The sequence below is a fragment of the Sphaeramia orbicularis genome, chromosome 16, assembly GCF_902148855.1.
Source record: "Sphaeramia orbicularis chromosome 16, fSphaOr1.1, whole genome shotgun sequence".
Taxonomy (NCBI): domain Eukaryota; kingdom Metazoa; phylum Chordata; class Actinopteri; order Kurtiformes; family Apogonidae; genus Sphaeramia; species Sphaeramia orbicularis.
The window spans coordinates 46,871,080-46,892,427 of record NC_043972.1 but is presented as its reverse complement, the minus strand read 5'-3'; the positions used below and the strand labels follow the sequence as shown (position 1 = coordinate 46,892,427).

General features: G+C 37.4%; 2 protein-coding genes and 1 long non-coding RNA gene across 3 annotated transcripts in view; 1 reads left to right on the top strand and 2 right to left on the bottom strand.

Annotated features, from left to right (window-relative positions):
* The window catches only part of LOC115435612 (lamin-A), a 44,994-nt gene extending 40,739 nt beyond the window's left edge, over positions 1-4,255 (bottom strand). Inside the window, exons 1-2 of the mRNA XM_030158141.1 lie at positions 4,237-4,255; positions 224-613 (exon numbers count right to left, since the gene is read on the bottom strand). Coding sequence (XP_030014001.1) covers positions 224-558 — 335 coding nt within the window. The 5' untranslated portion in view covers positions 559-613; positions 4,237-4,255. The remainder of the gene's footprint in view (positions 1-223; positions 614-4,236) is intronic.
* LOC115435634 (zinc finger protein 239-like) overlaps positions 1-21,348 on the bottom strand; it is a 695,125-nt gene that overhangs the window by 450,060 nt on the left and 223,717 nt on the right. The window lies entirely within an intron of this gene.
* LOC115435654 (uncharacterized) lies at positions 561-3,681 on the top strand. Its single transcript, XR_003937719.1, has 3 exons — positions 561-615; positions 2,261-2,265; positions 3,609-3,681. It is a non-coding gene; the product is annotated as an uncharacterized LOC115435654 (long non-coding RNA).

The following is a 21,348-nucleotide window of genomic DNA, read 5'->3' as shown; positions in this document are numbered from 1 at the left end:
TGTTCTGAAGCTTTAAGCATTAGTTATTTGTTCTGAGGTAAGAATAGCATGAAATTACAAATACAGCATCTGTTTTTTTCAACTTTGGGTCAAAAGTCCACTTTTTAACTTTAAAGTTTAATTGTGATCATTCTCAATAGACTGCTTTGACCATTTTTAATCAAGATAACATTTTTTCCATATCACTCAACTCCACCAAAGCCCTCCTGTCTGCTCCTCCTACCTGGCTTTCAGCTCCTTGTGCTCCTCCCTGATCTTGCCCAGTTCCAGCTGCAGTCGTGCACGCTCCTTGGCAACCTGGTCGAGGGTCTTGCGGGCATCGGCGAGCTCAGTTTCGTACGCTGCCTTCATGCCTGACAGGTCGCGGGAGACGGAGGATTCGGACTCGGTGATGCGCAGCCGCAGTCCAGCATTCTCAGCCTCCAGAGAGCGCACCTTATCAATGTAGACAGCTAGCCGGTCGTTGAGGTTGCACAGGTCCTCCTTCTCCTGCAACCGGGTGATGCGGGCTGGGGATACAGCGCTGCGGCTACTGCGTTTCTGGGATGGGGTTTCCATGGTAATAATGGAGGTGGCTCAGTACGAGGGTGCAGGCAGAGCGGTGAGTCACTGGCTGTGAGAGAGGAGGAGCAGGAGGGAGAGTTAATGAGATGTACAGCATTAAACAAAAGGAAACCACTCAAACTAAGGCTCATGCAATAATAAACTTGCCATCAGTGACTGAGAAGACTTTTTTTTCTAACCAGGACATTTCCTTAAAAACGTCAATAGACGCAAGCACAGATAACAGCAGTTTTTAGTATCCTATGTCTATCACAGTTCTAATCAGCTTAATTAAGTTAATTATAATTCAACATTCATGTGTATACAATCAGGTAGCCATTGACATCTTAAAAATCATGTTAAGTTGTGAACTCATCAGCCTTTTAATAAATTTTCCATTGTAAAGTGTCATTATCAATGATATGAAATGACCCTCTCTGAAATCTAAAACAGGCATTCCTCAGGGATATGTTCTTGCTCCACTTCTTTTTGGTTTATATACAAGGCTTGTAACTCCTGCCAAACTGAAACTGAGATCATTTTCTGCTTCTTTTACTAGATTATACTCTGTGTGCTGTTCATTCTCTTCTCTTGCTAAGTTCTGAATTTTACATTTTTAATATATGTATTTATTTGTGCTGTTCTTAATGTATGTGCTGCTGAGGTTTATGTATTTTAGAAGCATCCAAGGATGACCCCTGTAAATTAACTTAGGCTAAAAAAAACTTCATTTTTGGCATCAGTTTATACACACTTACAAACACTAAGCATTAAATAGTAAAAGACATGGGCTGAATTCCCCTGAAACATGGCCACAAATCAAGGTTGAATCACACAATAAACTTCAAGTTTAGGATGAAAACCATGTTCCAGTCTTGCACAACCCCTATGTGGGTCTGGGGTGCCTGCCTCCAGAGCTGGGACTGCATAATAACATATTCCAGGAGCCTTTTTCCACTGTCACCCTTTATAAAACTTCCCTTAATGTGTGAGCTTTCCAGAGACAGGACTCATTCAAAAGAAAAAGTCGTCTGCAGATCACAGTTCTTGAAAAGCCTCAGATGGTAACAAAAGGATTTACACCTTCTGTACCCGTTTCCCGCTCCTGATAACATCCCAGAGTCAGACTGATATTTTCACAGGAAAGTGCTACATACTGCCATAAACACAGATTTGTTTTCTCCTCTGGCTTCAGTAAATTGTCGCTGGAGTAGTTAAGCCACTTTATTCAAGCCGCTCCTGAGTAAACATAGTTCTCTCCAACACACCTCCACCCTGCGCTCATAAGGCAATTAAAACACTTTTATAATAACTCCAAAAATGTGCACCCACAACCAGTGTGAAAATAAATAATAAACACTTGCCTCCCCCTCTGCTCTGCTCTCAACAATGTTTTTTTTTTTTTTTTTTTTTTTACTGTACAGGCAAACCACAAAAAAGGTTCTAATTGCTTCCACTTGTTAACTGGGATAAATGCAGTGATCACCGCCCACAAGCCATGTTCATAATACCAAAGAGGTGACTCATAAAACTGCAGTATGCTCCAATATGGGCGCACATTTACTTGGCTTCAAATATGTGTGATGTGTGGCCAGACTACCACCATAACATATTATACTACACCCATTTGGAATTTGTCCAAATAAACAAGCTCAAGGTCATCCACAGCTGAAAGTACCCCGTCTCTTCTTTAAATTAGTGCTATCAGAGTATCAAGCTGAAGTCTGAAGTCCAGTGGGAGTGATGAGGTGTGACCAAAGGTACATTCCCACATTTATGATACAGGAACTTAAGTGATATCAGAAAGTGTAAACGGCACATTTTAACTTAACAGAGCTGCAGTAGAGTCATGTGCTTACTGATATGAACACCAACGATAAACTGATCAGTATCATTACATTTGACTAAAATAAACCTACAGCTCAAATCAAAGCGGTGTAGGAGCCACAAAAGGGTTAAGTCTTAATGTGTTCTTTTCTGTAAAAAGTTCATGTGTAGAATAAAACATTCATTCTGTTGCACCTTGCAGCAGATATCTGGTCAACGCTGTCCATTAATTTGGCGGTATTTGCTCAAATTGGCTTCGTTTCTGACTGGTTATCACATTTGAATTTGTACCGCCTCTCATCAGCCAATCACATCAGTGTCCGTTGCTCTGAGTAACCTGAGTCCATCATGCCTCGCGGTAAATGGTCAAACTACATTGTCTTTCTATAATCAGGAAAATACCTCTAATATTACCCTTCTTTTAGTAAAAATTAGACAGTAATCAGCATCGGGGACTGCTTACATTTCGGTTTTTAGAAGTTTTCAGCTTTAAAACATAACACTTGTTAGACAAATGATCCCACAGTTATTAATTTACATTACTTTGATGCAATTATTTAACAGTCATATTACAGATCCCATTTGTAACAGTGTCCCTAATAACCTGTAACTGCTTAAATTTCACCCAACAGAACTTCAGATACACTAGCCACACCTTCTTCCAATGAACAACAGTTTTGGCAGTGGGTGGACACACCAAAAACTTTGCCATCCATCCCTTACCGCCCCATTCCCAAAAAGTGCATGCAAGGACACGTACGCCCTCATGGGTGGGACGGCTGCACACACGAACATGCCCATGATGCTCTCACACACGCCCACAGGAGTAAAGCCATACGATCACAAGTACTCTCTCCTGCAACTTTTACATTGAATCAAGCGTCTATTTCAGCTCAGAATAATCTACCAGGAATTAGCATCAACTTTTGGAGCAGGAAATTCCAGCAATTCCTCTCTCAGATAAAAAAAGTGAGAATAGCTTATAAACTGACTGAACAAGCTAAACAAGTGCCACGCTGTGTTATGTTACGTTATCTACAAACATCTATCAATGTAAGCACAGGAAAAACCTCCATGGGAAAAATACGACAAACTCTGAGAATCTTACCTCAGTTTGTTTTAGGAGCTGCAGCCTGCTGAACGGGCAACAAGTAAAAGCTCAGGACCTTTGTAGAAGTTTATCTAGCTGTGTGTGTGTGTTAGCTGCTCTGAATGTATGTGTGTGTCGTACCTCTGAGGAGCAGAGAGCAGCGTTGAATAATGCAGCCTCGCGGTGTTGCTGGTGGTGGGTGTGTGCGTCTTTTGGCTGGTGCCCTGAACTGCTTTTCGTAGCTGTAGCTCACTGCACATGTACCTACTGCAGAAGAAGAGGGAAGAGAGGGGGGCGGGAGCTCAAAAGAGAGAGAGAGAGAGAGAGAGAGAGAGAGAGAGAGAGAGAGGGAGGAGGAGTCAGGCTAGTCAGACAGAGTATGTGTGTGTGTGTTTGCAGCTGTTGAGCTTTATCTCTCCCTGCACTGGCCCTATCTTTTTCCCCTCTTTCTCATTTCTCTGTGCCCTCTGTCGCTGGCTGACTGACCTCAGCAACTGGTGCAAGTGCTCTGTCAATAAAAGCGGTGACACTGATGATACTGAGCAGCTCCCAGGCGGGTGAAAGTGTGTGAATGTGCCACTCTCACCCTGCTGCTATAGAGAAAACATTTTCAGCCCACTGGAGCTGGTTGAAAAAGCGGGTGGCAGCAAATAAAGGGATGCGAGTGGAGAAAAAAAATGCAATTTTATAGAGCAAGCAGAGGAACCGTGGCAACCTCGGCACATGAAAACAACCACAGTCGTTCAAGTCCAAAGTACATACAAAGCATTCATCACCTCATAGTGCAGCTCCGGTTTTATCCGTGACTGAAAAATAATTTGCCAGTATTCTTGTTGACCGAATTCAACAAGAAAAAAATCCACATATTGATATTATAATCCATGTGAAGGATGGCAGAATAAATCCAAGAAGTCATCTTTAAAGTCCCCAGGTCTGACACTGACAACTTCAACTTGATTCTGGTCTTATATGCGTTTCCTCGGGGTGGAGTTAATAGCATCACAGGTCCAGTCCAGTTCTGATGCAAGCGAAAACGACATTTTCAGTGTGTGTGTACGCACCATGGAAATAGACTTTAGTCAATTTGCCAATGTGTGTCTGTGTGGATGCATGTGGTTAAACAAGGGGCAAGACAGCATCTCTGTTTTTGGGCATGGGGCAGTCCCACAGCCTGCTTCAGGGAGTATCCTGGCTGCAGCGTGGCCCTCTGCAGTGGAAAGGAGCCGTCAGAGCCTGCAGCCGCCGCTCTGACTCACTCATCCCTGTACAAACAGCACACTCTCTTCCTCCTCTACACCTTTTTCAGATGTCTGTACTGTTTAATGTTCGTTTCCATTGAACTCAAATTCAAGGAAGAATGTCTGGCCGCCGGCTCAAGCCCATCCCACCAACAGGTTTTCTACACCACCTTTCCTTATCTTGGTTTTCACATGAAATAAGACTGAAATTTCACCACTAATGCTTTTGTGTTGCAACCAATATAATCAGATCTGACACACCTGGGAGGATGAGTTCCTACAGAGATACAGAGGTGGTTCAAAGGCCAGAACTGTGTGTCTGCATAATACAGTCCTACATCAGGAGGTTTGGCTCACATAAGGTCTGGCTCTAGACACTAATGCAATCTGACTCACTGTGTTTGATTATCTGTTAAGTTATTTCTTTAACAAGCAAGACAATACTAATGCAAAACATTAAAAGGGTCCAAGTCTGGTATCAAACTAGAACAGCAGGAAAGCAGTCACTTGCAGTCATTTGCCATGCATTATTAGCTCCTGATAATCTCTGATTAACCAGAAACTTAAAGCGTGGGAAAAACCAGGACCAAGAAACTAAAACATGGTGATGAATTCAAAGCCTTTCAATGCAATACTAGTCTTCCCTATTTTTTTTTTTAAACATATTTGAAAAAACTACTTCCACTACCAAAGTCTTTCATTATCATCGATCTTAAAAAAATAAATACATGAAAACAGATGAATAATGGGATAATAGTGGAATCAGGCTGAAGAATAGCTACTGACATTTTAACCTCTAGGAATTTAAACATTAAACTATATGAAAAATATTAGAAACATAAAAGGAAAATATCTTTAAATTAGAAAATTAATGTCATTTAATTGGCTACACTAACAAATTGCTGCCTGCTTCGTGGATTTACAACATTATCGATATAACATTTGTCTTTTTTTTTTAAACTTCAGATTTAAAACTAGTATTCTTCTTCCAAGGTAACATATAGACTCACTTATGAGACATTTAAAAACTACTGCTCGCTTGCTAATGTTAAATCAGTGAAACACATAAGTAAAATTGTAAATATAAAATGTCAGGACCTTCATTTGCATTTTTTACACAGTTCACCTTTCAGTGTCACTGAATCCAAAACACTTCCACTCTCACCCTCGACTTTTAAACTGCAGCCTTTTGCCGACACATAACTGCACAGACACTGTAATCAGATTCAACCATGTAGAACAGTCTGTTAATAAACAAAAAAGCTACAAAGATAAACCGAGCAATGGACATGTAAAGTTATCCAGCCAATAAACCCTTTTAAAGCCTAATAGTATCTGGAAGCAGCTTAAGTCATCAGAGGTTGTGAAGACATCCTTCAGCCACTGCCAGACTACAGACTGGTTCGCTCTAGTCTTCAGCTCCGTGACGCACTCATCAAGTGCAGAGACAGGAGTAGGCATGACACACTGCGATGCAACTCACCAGACAAGTACTGAGCAGCGTGTTAGCAGTCAGTCCCTGCCTCTCGCTTTGCCTGTCTAACCTCGCAGCATTCCAAGCGGGCAGCAAAATACACAAAGACACAAAGCCTGTTGAGCAATCTGGAGGTCTGATTTCTCTTTCATGGGCCACTTACATGCTGCTGGGAAATGAACAAAAGCAGAGACAAGGTGAAGTTCTCAAGAAGTTTGGGCAAAAAGGGTGCAGCAGTGAGTTTTTGGTGCCATTTCCGTTTTAAAATTCAATGAACGGCTCATGATCTTATCAGCTTCATTCCCTTTTCCTGCTTAGTCCTATTCAATGTCTTCTGTCTTGACTGTTGAGCACAAGGGTGTGAAACATGTGGCCCGTGGGCCAAAACTGGCCTGCCAATGGGTTCAATCTGGTCCATGGGTTTGCAAAGTTACACTGAAGATATTAACAGTTAAACTCTTTTATGTTCAGGTGTCACATACAGCTAATAGCATATAAACCTAAAAAAAACAACCCCAAATTTATCTTTGTTTTAGTGCAAAAAAGAAAGATGGCATGAAAATGTTTACATTTACAAACTAACCTGAACATATATGAACAATCTGAAACTTCTTAAGAAAAATAAGTAAAATTTTAACAATATTCTGTCTGTTAGTAAATGTTTGGTGTATTTGTAGATCCATTGTGATCTGGAAGTTGTAATACACATGTGGAAATGATAAACTGAGGCAGAATATTGTTAAAATAAACATATTTTCATTAAGAAATTTCAGGTTGTTCACATTTTTTGTGAAAGAATTTTTGTAATGTAATTTTACTTTACTGCATTAAAATAGAGACAAAATCAGAGTTGTCATTATTTATAATTATATCTATTGCATTATTTTACTGGTCCAGCACTTGAGATCAGATTAATCTGTATGTGGCCCCTGAACAAAAAAGAATTTGACCCCTCTGGTGTAGCAGATATTGTGGTAATTAAACAATGACTGATGTGCAGAATCCAACAGCTCACAGAACTATTAATCAAAAGTCACTGTACTGTCATGGCTGATCAGTGGGCACGGTTTCACACACATAAATTAATCATAACAAATGACTGATACAATATCTCAGACTGAGAGTGAAAGTCTGGTAAAAAGCAAAAGCAATAAGAAACACATACAGGGTGGGGAAGCAAAATTTACAATGAACATTTAGTTGTTTTTTCTCAGCAGGCACTACGTCAATTGTTTTGAAACCAAACATATATTGATGTCATAATCATACCTAACACTATTATCCATACCTTTTCAGAAACTTTTGCTCATATGAGTAATCAGGAAAGCAAACGTCAAAGAGTGTGTGATTTGCTGAATGCACTTGTCACACCAAAGGAGATTTCAAAAATAGTTGGAGTGTCCATAAAGACTGTTTATAATGGAAAGAAGAGAATGACTATGAGCAAAACTATTACGAGAAAGTCTGGAAGTGGAGGAAGCAACAAAAATCGTACCAAAGCTTTTATTAAAGCTCTCAGATCCAAAATCCTAAAGGATCCAACCAAATCCATGAGAAAAATGGCAATTGAACTTGAGGTAGACAACAAGACCGTTAGAAATGCAGTAAAACATGATTTGAAGTTAAAATCTTACACAAGAACACCAAAACACTTGTTGACAACAACAACAAATCCAACTTTAGCAATTTTCGGGAATAATGTTTATGGCTGCCTTCTAGCCCAGATCTAAACCCTCTGGATTATGTTATTTGGGGCGTTTTAGAACATGCTACCAATAGAACATCACACAGCAATGTCGACTTTCTTAAAGATACTATTATAGAAGAATGGGAGAAGTTGTCACCCGAATATTTGAGGAACACTTGCGCAAGTTTCAGGAAGCGTGTGAAGGCAGTTATTGAGAAAGAAGGAGGACACATAGAATAAAAACATTTTCTATTATGCAAATTTTCTTGTGGCAAATATATTCTCATGACTTTCAATGAACTAACTGGTCATACACTGTCTTTCAATCCCTGCCTCAAAATATTGTAAATTTTGCTTCCCCACCCTGTACAAGCAAGACACGAACAATGCAAAAATAGTTGAAGGTTCAGTCTGGTATCAAACTAAAACAGTAGAAAAGCAGTCACTTGCAGGGGAATATTACCACCTGATAACCTCTGATTAAACTTAAAGTGTGGGAAAATCCAGGACCAAGAAACTAAAACAAGGTGATGAGTTCAAAGCCTTTCAAGCCTCCTATTCCTCCCTATTTTTTTTTAACAAAGTAAAAAAAATACTTCAGGGTCTGCTCAAGCCAAAGTGAACATCAGCATAAAAAAGTAAATTTGCACACAACATTTATCAAGTGGGCTCATTTTTCAGCTAAAGATCTCTATTTTATGGAACTGTTATCCTTTTTAAATTTACCACGTACACAGTACAAGAGAAGTTCTGAACCTTCTGCTAGGCTGCATTAAATTAACAAAAATACAATTATGTATTGTCTATTACTGTGAGAAATTAAAATTCTGAATGATGAAGTCTATGAATTCACACACTGGTTACATTTAAAAAGACTGTCTGTGAACTGTTATCGACAAATTACTCTGTATTTGTAATTTACTTATATCGGTATGGACTAACACAAGTTGTAAATAACACTGTGTTAGTATTAAATACATTAAATAAAGCATTGTAATTATATCTGGTTTGTTGTTTTATAAAATAAGTCAATATTTTGGGTGATGCATACAAGGGTAAAGAGTCGTCCACGTGTTACTATGGCAACCTGTCCACGCGTTACCACATTCTCATGTCAATAAAACAGAGACTTTTCAATATTTTATTCCAAATTTTATTTTTAGCATAGTTGAACATAATATCTAAAAGGTTTTGTCTTACTTCATATCAGTTTCTGTTGAGAACCGCATGTTTTGAATGTTTGCGTAAAGCTTAAAAAAATCGATGCCTGTTTGAAGTCCACATGTTACCGAGCAGTAATTTGACATTTTTCACCTAAAAATGTTATCTCCCCAAATTTTATTACACATAATGTTAAAAGTGCTTATAAATACCCACTCAAATATGTATAATACATGTATATAAGTTACTCTGCTTACATGACAGAGACTGTGTCCACGTGTTAGCCTACCGCTTGATTGGACCCTTCTACTACCGAGGTCAAACTATTAGTCACACAGTTCGACACCAAACACTTGTTGCTTTGACAGAATTTGTTTTTCCCAGAACTGAAATGACTCCACATAACAACTATCAGTTCTGTGTAAATTCCTTTTTTTTTTTCCCAAATATGCTTTCATTCCTAGAAAAAAACTCACATGATGGGCAAAAAAAACAGTGTCGCCAAGAGACTGGTTTCCTGTAGGGACAGTCCAAACACATGTAAACACACAGAGGCTGTTATTTAGTGAAATGAGCAGCTTCAGGATATGACCAAGTGACCCAGGAGAGAAATAAAGGGCAGATAACTGGGTACAATGCATCCACCCTCTGGCCAAACAAACACTAAGAACCCTGTGATCTTACTGTAGTCCAAGTAGACTGGCTAACACTTCCTCAAATAAAATAAAATTAAATTAAATATCAAAGTGGGACAGAACTGCCAGTGTCTTCACAGATATGAAAACAAACACAATCCAGAGCTGAAAGGTGGATAGGTTCAGTTTAGCTACTAATTTTATTCTCAATTAATAAATGAGCTGTTTTGCCTATAAAATGTCAGAAGAGTCCCAGATAATGTCCTCAAAGGTCTTCTTATGTTTACATGCCATCAGGTGTTCATTATAGGCAAAGAAAACAGCAAATACTTCAATTTTGGAAGGAATGGAATTGAATTTTTTCAGTTAATAGTTGCAGCTCTAACATATTTTTTCCACAAACATTTAAACATTTCTATTATGAGGCCTGTATGTCTGTTTTGGCTTTAGATTACACTTTAAATGCAGCAACCTAACTAACCAAACACTACGATGCATTATTTTTCACCTCTAACATAAACCAGTTGATGGGTATTTGTTCCTTGCCCCTTCTTTGGTAAAATAGATCATATAACTGTGATTTATAACAAGTGATTAACCAATATTCCTGTTATCTATTGCTACCTAAACATTTTTCAGATATTATACAACTCATATTACACCCTATTTAAACAGTATATTTATCGCAGTACATCACACTCATCACATCACATGTTTTATGGCTTTCTTCTTTACAATTGAGTAAAAGTGCTGTTTTACACTCATGGTATTTGAAACAAGATGACAGATAGGATTTCCAGTGCTAAAAATATTAATTATTCTAAAATATGTAGAATAAGTTAGTTCCATCCAGACAACATACACCCTTTAAAGTAGCCTACATGTGGTAATGTCATAAGAATACAAATGTACAGTATCTTATCAGTGTGATCAGTGTAGATACTTGAGAATATCAGTGATCACTGACTTCTATTTTTTTTTTTTTTTTTTACATATTTATTTATCATTTTTGGTGCAAATTTAAGCTGCATTGAACATTTGAATATTAAATTTCAGAGACATTAAGCATGTCCCATTCTTCCCATCCCCTCAACCTCCCACCCCTGGTCCTACATGACCTACTTGATGATAGTAAGGAAAAAAAAAAAAAAAAAAAAAAAAAAAAAAAAGCAAATTACTCATAGAACAAAAAAGGTAAAATTAAAATTTAAAAAAAGAATACAATTAAAAAAAAAAAAAAAAAAAAGAATATAATAATAATAATAATAAATAAAGCAAAAAATAAATTTAAAAAATTCACCTAATAGTAGATAAATCTTCTTATTCACAATTACATCCTACAAGCAAGATATGGACATGTAGTGTTATTAATATTATTAGAGAGTACACAAGTATAAAACGCCAAACAGGAAAAAGAAAGACAAAAAAAATAAAAATAAAAATTAGTGTATGGGAAATTATGAGAATTAACTTCTATTTTACTAAACTTGTGATTTTTGTTACATATTTTGTTTTATTTTAGTCACTTTCAGGCTAATTTTATTACTGCAAATAAGCACATTGACATGCTTCTACCAATATCGAATTCTTTGATTTGTCAGTTCCTTTAAAGTTCAGATTGTACCATTCATAACAGTAATATGTGCACATTTGTGACACTAAAACAGTGGGCGATCCTCCTCCGGGGCCGTGGCTGTGTGCCTCCTCATGAATGGCGCTGCGGCTGCTCACTGTGTGTCTGTGTCTGTGTCGCCCCCTGTCGGCCCCCGCAGACACCACACCACCACAGCTCATTCAGGAGCAGCAGCAGGAGGCCACAGGCGCCCTCCACCGGCGGACACACAGAATGACAACTACCAGTGCGGGTCACAGAGTTTACGGAGCACTTCATCACCCCACTTTCCAACAGGTAAAACAAACCCCACAGTCCACTGCGGCGCAATGTCTGCGTGTTTTTGTTTTTTTTTTTCCACTGCGTCATATTTTACCTCTGCGGCTGATTAATTAAACAAACATCTTACCTCGTTTCTTGCTCTAAATAATATAATGCACTCGGTCAAAACAAGTTCCCCCTCCCCACGGCCACGTCTTTTCACACGTCCACAGTCGGATTCATCGTGATATTGTCCCGTACAGACTGGTTTCCGTGGAATAAATCGGTCATTTCAAAGTCCAGGGCGCGCGCCGGTGCCCTGCAGCCACCTGCAGATCTACATGGTTGATTAGACTGCGTCTGATTTAGCACACATCAGCCCAGCGGCGCCCCCTGCTGGACGGACCCACACCCACGGCCCCACACACAGCTAACTCTGCAGTTTGACTATGTGGACAAAAGTAAGTGGACACGTTGAATTCATGTGTTTGTTTTCTAACAGGGGTCTGGGATGAATGAATGAATGAATGAATGAATGAATTTATTTTTGGTTTTACATCAATCATTGTGCTCAGTACATCAGTTGTAATAAACATAAAAACCAAAAAAGGAATAGGCTAGAAGTAAAAGCTTATTTTGTTGCCTATCCTTTTCAACTAATACACTGCTTACATCAACTTAAATGTGTACAGCATCGAGCATCCACACCATAATAATAATAACAAGTAAAAAAAAAAAAAAAAATCAACAAAAACACATCTACCATCTCAATTTAATATTTCTGAATAATTTAAACTTAAAGTACTCGCTCTTTTTTTTTTTTTTTAACTTCGCCAGAGGAGTGGATAACTTAAGTGCATCATAAGGTCCATTCCATACTTTCACACCCACAATCCCAGCTCATCTAGATTTCACATCTGCCCTCACTTTAATCCACTCACACATATGAAAATCTCTGAAATTCAAATTACTCTCTCTTAATGCCAAGAACCACGACTGGTCTTTGAGACAATACTATTTTTATCCTTCATGTTCCATATACCTATTTAGAAACAATTCTTTATACCTCTTTTTAAATATATTTATGTTTGTACTTTCCTTTATCTCCTGTTCTAGATTATTCCACAAAGTCACTCCACAGCTTGTTATGCACTTACTTTTCATTGTTCTTACTTTATGTTTTTGAAAATTTAGCTCTCCCCTTAGATTGTAGCCTCCTTCTCTTTCAGTGAACATTCCCCAAATATTTTTTGGCTTTGTACATTATCTGCGCTGTTTTAAATTTAACCAAATCCATGAATTTCAATGTGTGTGATTTTATAGATAGTGGGTTTGTGTGTTCTCTGTATCCTGCTTTGTTTATTGTCCTTATTGCTCTTGGGATGCAAAACAATAATAAAATTACATAATATAGTTTTATATTGTGATAAATATCATTACAATGCAGTGGTTAGTTTTGTTTAAATTGTTATCTCTGCTTCCAAAAAAAATAAATTTAGATCCTTTATTGCCAGTATATAGTGCTTTTTTTTAACCACACACTGAAATTCAACCTCTACTTTTAACCCATCTCTAGAACATGCAGGAACACAACATACACTATGAACTAGGAGCAGTGGGCTGGGAGTAAAGTGCCTTGCTCAAGGGCACATCAGCCAACAACTTTTTTTGCCAGTCCATGGAATTGCACTGGCGACCCTTCAGTCACAAGTCGACTCTTCAGCCCTCTGGGTCACAGTCTGTTTTCATTTTTAAAATACATTTGAGTTGTGTGTAATGGGAAGGGCGTAGGACCACACAAGTTTATACATCACCTACTCTTTTTCAAACATGGAAGAAAAGCAAATGTAAATGATGTAAACCTGTAAAAATGTAAACATTCCATTTTAAATGTATTATCATGTCTATTTTGTTGTTTTTACTTGGTATTTTTGTTTCACTGTTTTTAAGTGTACAGCTGCTTTTATGTCTCTTTTAATTTATTCTTGTATTTCAGTCTATTATTTTGCTTTTTTTTCTGTGCGACAGGGTTTTAATTGTACAGCTGTTTTATGTTTTTAATCTATTCTTGTATCTTTCTTTCATTTTTTTGGTTTTTCCCCTGTAAGTCACTGTGGAAAAAAGCGTCTGCCAAATGCACAAATGTAATGTAATGTAAATGTGTCATGTAAGAGCTGTGAATGTTTAAGTTGTTTGAAATTAAAAAAAAAAAAAAACTGTCCTTGCTTCCAAATGCCTCAGAGATGTTTTTTACTTAATTTGTCTTAACATTTATCTTGTTTTTGTTTGTTTTTTCATCCATGACTATGATTTGAAATGTTCTACCTCTAAATGTCTAAAATCTTTTTTGCTCTTTTGCTCTGAGTGTAAATGATTATTTTCTACCATAACTAACCATCTACTTTCTTCACATCTCAATTAGGAAGAAAAATCTCCCATTAAACTTTAAGGAAATATTGATATTTATAAACTATATGGACATAAATATTGGGACACATCATGTCCACAGCTGTAAGATGCTGATTTCATGCTGATTTAAGATATAAACATCAAAGATAACAATTTAAACCAAACTAACTAATGATATTTGTCCCAATATTAAACTATATTATGACATTAACATTATTGTTTTGTATCCCAGACCCCTGTTAAAAAAGAAATGCCTGAATTCAATGTGTCCCAATACTTTTGTCCATATTATGTATCTATAATGAAAACAGGGGATGAAAATTATACCAGCATAAACTGTCTTAAGTTTCCTGAAATAAATCAATTTCACAGTATAAAAACAAATAATATGACACCGTCAAAAGAAGAATTTTAGTGTGCCAGTTAAGATATCTATCATCAATACAGATATTGATGAATTAATGGGACACCCTGATGGTCTGTTCATATAGAAACACTGAAACTGGATCATTTATTTCACGTATTTATAATCATATAAGATGTGCCGGTCTGCCAGGATAAACCTCTAAGTTGTGTTTACGTTTCTTCCCCATTTCTTCCTGTTTGTTTGTTGTTTTATTTTATCATCTTCTCCACTTTAGACTGATTCTCCTGCTCATCCCTCCCATTATTATCCCCAAACCATCCAAATCTTTCTTATTCTCTGTATATTTCTGTTAGCTCCAAAATGTTGACCCTCCTATTTATGTTTATTTAATGACATCAGCCCTGTATTTGTTTATATATTTATCTTATTTTACGCTGAGGTGCTGTTGTGGTTCTTTTCTTTGTCAGATGTGTCGACATGTGTACTAATATTAGTTAGGTTTTATCTGATATATAAAACTTCCACTTTTACTGATTGTGGTAAAGGTTAGTGTTATTTTCTGTTCTTAAGTTTTTCTTAAATTAATCTAATCTTCTTAAATTAGTCGACTGTTGTGTATTGTTTTAAATGTATATTTTTGTTACCTCGGTGTGTTCATCTATTTACCTACAGATTATATTTTTGGTTCGGTTTGTTTGTTTGTTAACACTCTAGCAGCAAAAGTATTGGTTGAATTCATACCAGATTTGGTTGATAGATTGCCAGTGACCCAGGATAGATGTCATTACATTTTGGGAAAAATAGGTCAAATTAAAAAAATAAATAAATTATGAATTCTTTTAATCTTTTTTTTTTCTCCATTTACTTATAATGGGTGAAATTTCACATATCTGTAGCAGCAAAACTACTAGTTGAATTCATACCAAATTGGGTTATATATTGCCAGTGACCCAGAATAGATGTGGTTACATTTTTGGAAAAATTGGTAAAAGTTCAAATTTTTTATGAATTTTTTACAACTTTTTTTTCTCCCATTTACTTAAAATGGGCGAAATTTCACCTGTCTATAAAAACATAAATTTTGATTCAATTTACTTCAGACTTGGCCCATATGTAGAGGCTATTGATATGCTGGCATCAGCACAGGCATAGACATGATGACATCAGCTGGACTGATGCCAAAATAAGCTACAATACTTGCGAGGGGCGGGGTTTGTTTTGCCTGGCACCACTTGTTAATTTTAATATTTGCATTTGTGTGATATATTTATTATTGTCACAGCTAGACTGACCTAAATGGGAGCATGATAACTTGTATGCTAACTTAGTAAATAAACGATGTTTTACACTGAGGTCACTGTTTTTCCGCTTCCCCTCACTGGTTACGTATTAGTTGTGGTTTATTTAATACACAAATGTAATGTAAATGTAAGTGTCCTTCTGATCAATTCACCAGCGATACTAGGAAAAGTTTGGCTCCAGGGTTTTTTGGCACGAAGGTTTTAAGGTCTCCAGTGAGATAGTATAAAGACAGAAATGTCCATAGGTGGAGTATTCCACTGAGGATGAGTGGGTTAAACACACATCTGTGTCACAGGAGACTGAGCTTGGGTCCTGGATGATACTGTGAGTTTCAGACTGTGACTTATTCAGTTTTATTTTCATTCTCAGATCCCACTTGTAGTTTGGTTATTTATAGGCACCAAAATATTTGTGTTTGGGGAAAGAATATGGTTTGGGTTGAAACAGACCCTTTAACCCAGTGGTTCCCAACCTTTTTTGGCTCGTGACCCCATTTTAACATCACAAATTTCTGGCGATCCCAGACATTCAAAACTGAAACTTTTTTTTTTTTGCTAAAATTCATTTTAAATTAATTTTTGATCATGTAGTAGTTTGCAAATAAACATTAATTTGATGACATTTAATCTATATAATGTATATTATTATGGACAGAGGCAGAAAAGCCAGGTGTAGATTACTGCACAAAGTGAGAATTTTATTTTCCTTGGTCAGGATATGTACAGTCAGTCCATCTTGGATTTACAAGGCTGACAATTAATACTGAACAAACAATAACTCAAACTATGAATTATGAAAGAGCTGCAGTATCTGAAACTGACCACAATGAACATTTGAAAGATAAACAGTACCACAGTGCTTCAGTTTCAGCTTCACAGTTTGTCATGTCTTTTCTGTATTGGGATTGTCTCTATCAATTCACCATATATTTTTGTATTAGAAAGCTTTTATTTTTATTTTTATCCATTACTAGAAATTTCAGGCGACCCCATTTGAATTCCAGGCGACCCCATGTCCCGACCCCAAGGTTGAAAAACACTGCTTTAACAACAGCACAGTGATCGCTTTTCTGTCAGAAAGCTCTGAGGGCAAATTGCAAACCATGTGCTTTCTTCTGTGGGAGAGGAACTAGACTGGGGATATTGTTCTACACTGAGGACCTTTTATGACATTTCTTAGTGTTAGAAATGAATGAACCATTTCCAATGATCATGTGCCATTACTATAATATGGTTATGATTGAAGTCACCAGATCTCAACTCAATTTTCAAGACATACACCAAAATAACTTTTTTTTTTTTTTTTTAAACTGCTATTCCATCTGTCCCAAAGAGGCAACATGACAAAACCTGCAGTAACCTGGATGTCCACTAGGGCCTGGATGCAAAAGGGAGTCAGTCCCCATTGACCCCCATGATAAAACTTTAAATTTGTGATATTCAGTACCACGGATTTCCTTTCCGATCTGATACCAAGTAAAATTCAGGCCGGTATCAGCGATACCAATCCAATACCAATACTTAATGTCTGGAAAATTTAAAAAAAAAAAAAAAAAAAAGTGTATTTCAAATCATAACTTCATAAAGAATACAAGACATGAGAGTAATTATTGTTTAATTGTTAAAAACTATCTTAAAAATGAAAACTTGCATATTAATCATCTTCTTGGCTGTTTGTGGAGCTAAAATAGCTCCACACGACTCTTTTTTTGTTCTGCCACTTCTTTCTACAGACTGAGTGAGTCAGAGTTGACTGACTGAGAAGCATGACGCAGTACACACTTACCCAAGCGGAAGAAGAAGTACTTCCCATCAATCGCGTATCATTTGGACAAGATCCCAATAGTTTAGCTACTTTCCTCTGAGTTTCTGATATACATTACCTGAAATGACTGAAGTATAAGAAGTGTTGATATTTTGATTTGTGAATTGATTCTAGAGAGTAAAGATCTGGTAGATCGGTAGAGATATCGATATTTCAGTATCGAACTGCACATTACTAGCAAAAATAAACATCTTTACAGCCTGGCACAAAAACAGTTTTGTCTCTGTAGATAATTTCCCCAACTCTGATTACTGTACAGAGGGTAAATGTGGATATTACACATCTGTTTAGACAAGCCAAAGCCAAAAGGTTCCACATAATCAGGGTAGTGGCCACTGTGATTGACAGGTCATCTGCATGTGCTGTGTGGGATTTCTTAGCCTTAGTTCAGCTGCTCAGTGGGATATTTGGAACTGTTGTTTATTGAATAAAAGCTATCATGATATTTCGTGGTGCTCAATGACAATAACAGGCATAACAGCTACATTAGCGGATGTTAGCACGAAATTATTGGCACTCCTATTTTTTGGGGTGTTTCGCCCGGGGCCGGGGTTAGTTCTATGTGTTAAGGCGAAGACATACCAACCTCACTGCTGATTGTTGCCAGAAAAGGGAGCCCAACTAATCAGTTGATTCCCGTCTACCTGACACGGTCAAAAAAGTGTGAAGAACACACCAAATCGACTACCACCTTCGCAGACGTTCTGCACTTGACATAAAACTGGAAAATGATGAAACATTTCTGTAAACACAGAGCTCGTTGTCATCAGTCATTGTTGTCAGCAGAGAGTGTTGAGTAGTCAAGGAGGGTTGTTGTTAAATGGATGTCTATTAGTGAGAAGATACTGGCATTGTCAGCTCTTGGGCTTCTTCTTGTGGAAGAAGAAAGATGTCGCGGGCGAAAACTACGGCGAAATCACACAATGCTAACAAAGCTAACAGTGTTCACTTCATGGAATAAATGAAGTCCACGGGCAACACTGACTGGCACTCATTCAGATACGACATGAGCAGTGAATGGACTATTATAGAAGACAATAACAGTGTGAAGTACCTTGGCATAGCTGTATTCACAGGGAAACTTCTCATTCACTGATTCACTGGTCAAGGACTATCCCTCCACCAGTCAGATTCGTCCGACTGAACAACTGGTAGTGGCTGAATATACATGTTGAATCGGCCAAAAAGACTGTATTAACGATGGCGGATCGCAGAGAACACACCAAGCAGACTCATGTCACTGACCTCGCCAGACTGCCCGACCACATCCGACGGCCAAAAATCGGGTTGGTGTCTTCGCCGTTAGGGTTACGGTAAGGCATTAGGGTTAGGGGATAACACAAGAACCCGCATCAAACACAAAATGCCCCAAAAAATAGGAGTCCCCTAAATGATTTAGTCTGCCAGCTAGCCTGCTAATTAGCCTGGGTAGCCATAATTGTTTATTTCATGACTTTGACATTGCTGTTGTCCAACACCACTGCAGTAGCTAAGTAGCTGGAGCTTTAAATCTACTACTACTACACTGTTTGTGGATGTATTTGTGGTTTCATCACTCTCTCTTCTCCAACTCCATCCACTTGTTCTCAAAAAACCAACATGTCGACAGCCATGTGTGCATATTACAGTTCAAAAAACCAAAAGGTTACATCACAGAAGATCCGTCCATTAATTATACGAAACCTCTGTCCCTAGTTTAGAATTCACAGTCTTGGATGATCAATGCAGAGGTACAGAGGATGGAGTGACACCTACCTAAGACACATGGTGTTGAATTTTCCTTTAATTTGTCACCTATCAGCAACCCTATGGCATGCTGTAACTGAAATAACACTGGATTTAATTTTCACTTGGGGCCCCCTGAAGAGCCCTCAGGGACCTCTGTGAATCTCAGGACCCCCACATTTGTCAGTGACTGATACACTGACCTGAGCGGGGTTTCACATGAATTGATAATTTAATTAAACAGGCTGCCACAGAATGTCATACAACTATTCCTTAAGGCAACTACACCAGCACAACTGCCACTATCGAGCTGTGCAGATGGCTCAGCTGAAAGGCGCAGTCACTTTAATTCCCCATGATCCCAAATTCCATCTAAATACAAACAAAAACACAAATTAAAACCAACTGATGTGCGATGTTTTTTCACTGGGATAGACTTATCATGATGTAATCGTGGGACATGAATTTTACATGACCCATGTTAAGGCATATGTAAATGGTTTGTTTACATTCATAATATGGATCGTGGTCATAAATGATGGAGAAGGACTGGGGGTCACTTGAGGCCATCGTGATCTCTGAGAAAAACAAGGCTCGTTGCGATTACACTCGCTGCCTGCTAATACTTGTGTCTTCTGGGCATGCATGGGTCTGTGTTAAAACATTTATCATCTGGAACTGTTAAGGCACGATTGCATAATCAGGTAAATAGAAATGCATATATTTTGATGCTTTGGTACAGACATTTACCCTTTAAAGAGGTACATTTAGTGGCATTAGTCATCCAACAGAACCAGTCGTTGACCTTTATGGACAGATTTACCGTTAATGCAGTTATGAATCCAGATTTCCTCATCACACAAACCCACTGACAGCAACAACCAGAGAGAGTATGTTTACAAAATGATACAGATACACAGCAAGTATCAAAATGTTGTTTTAAACTTGTGACATTTAGTCTTTTCTTGTTGAGTTTATAATTTAATAAGTATAAGATTAAAATTCATGTTGTAGACCATGGGTGTCAAACATGTGGCCCGTGGGCCTAAACCGACCCGCCAAAAGGTCCGATCCAACCCACGGGATGAATTTGTGAAATGCAAAAATTACACTAAAGGTATTAACAATCAACAATAGATAGATAGATAGATACGAGGGCCGTTCATTAAGTTCATGGCCTCACCCAGAAATACTGGTTGTTATAATACAGGATGTTACATTCTTTCGTGATGGGATAGTGATGCTTGAACATCGATGGACCAAGTGCATTGCTGTAAATGGAGATTATGTTGAAAAAAAAATACATAAATTATCAGTCTGTGTTGTTCTGTTCTGGGTGAGGCCATGAACTTATTGAACGGCCCTCGTAGATAGATAGATAGATAGATAGATAGATAGATAGATAGATAGATAGATAGATAGATAGATAGATAGATAGATAGATAGATAGATAGATAGATAGATAGATAGATAGATAGATAGATAGATAGATAGATAGATAGATGTGATGTCAAGTAAAATAATACCATGATAACCTCTAAATACTTAGTTTAATGTGGAAAGAAGTAAAATTACATTATAAAAATATTTACATTTACAGACAATCTTTTCCCAAAAAAATGTGAATAACCTGAGCAAATATGAACAACCTCAAATGTGCAATTTTAACAATATTCTGCCTTTTACTAAAAGTTTTGTGCATTTATAGATCCACTGTGATTTGTAAGTTTTTTTTTAATAATGACCTAAAATGTTCAGGTTGTACATGGTTGTGGGGTTGTTCACATTTTCATCATGTAATTAAACTTTTTTCACACTAAAATAAAGAGAAGAATTTGGCTTATTATTTATAGGTTATTATGCCTGTTATTTTACTGGTCTGACCCATTTCAGATAACACTGGGCTGTACGTGGTGATCTAAAATGAGTTTGACACCCCTGTTCTAGACATAACTTGGAAAGGAACATCAAATCTGTGTTTACCCTTTGACTAAAACTATAACTTGAACTAAACACATTTAAACATGGCTCAAATAGAACCCTGACCCTAAAATGACTCACTGATGATGGTGGATGTCAGCTTCAGGTACAGGACAAATACTGTGGTGATTTCTAAGTTTCTTTGATCGATTCATTATTTATTTAAAGGTTGTTATTGGATAACAAATACACCTGTAATAAAATGTCTGTAGC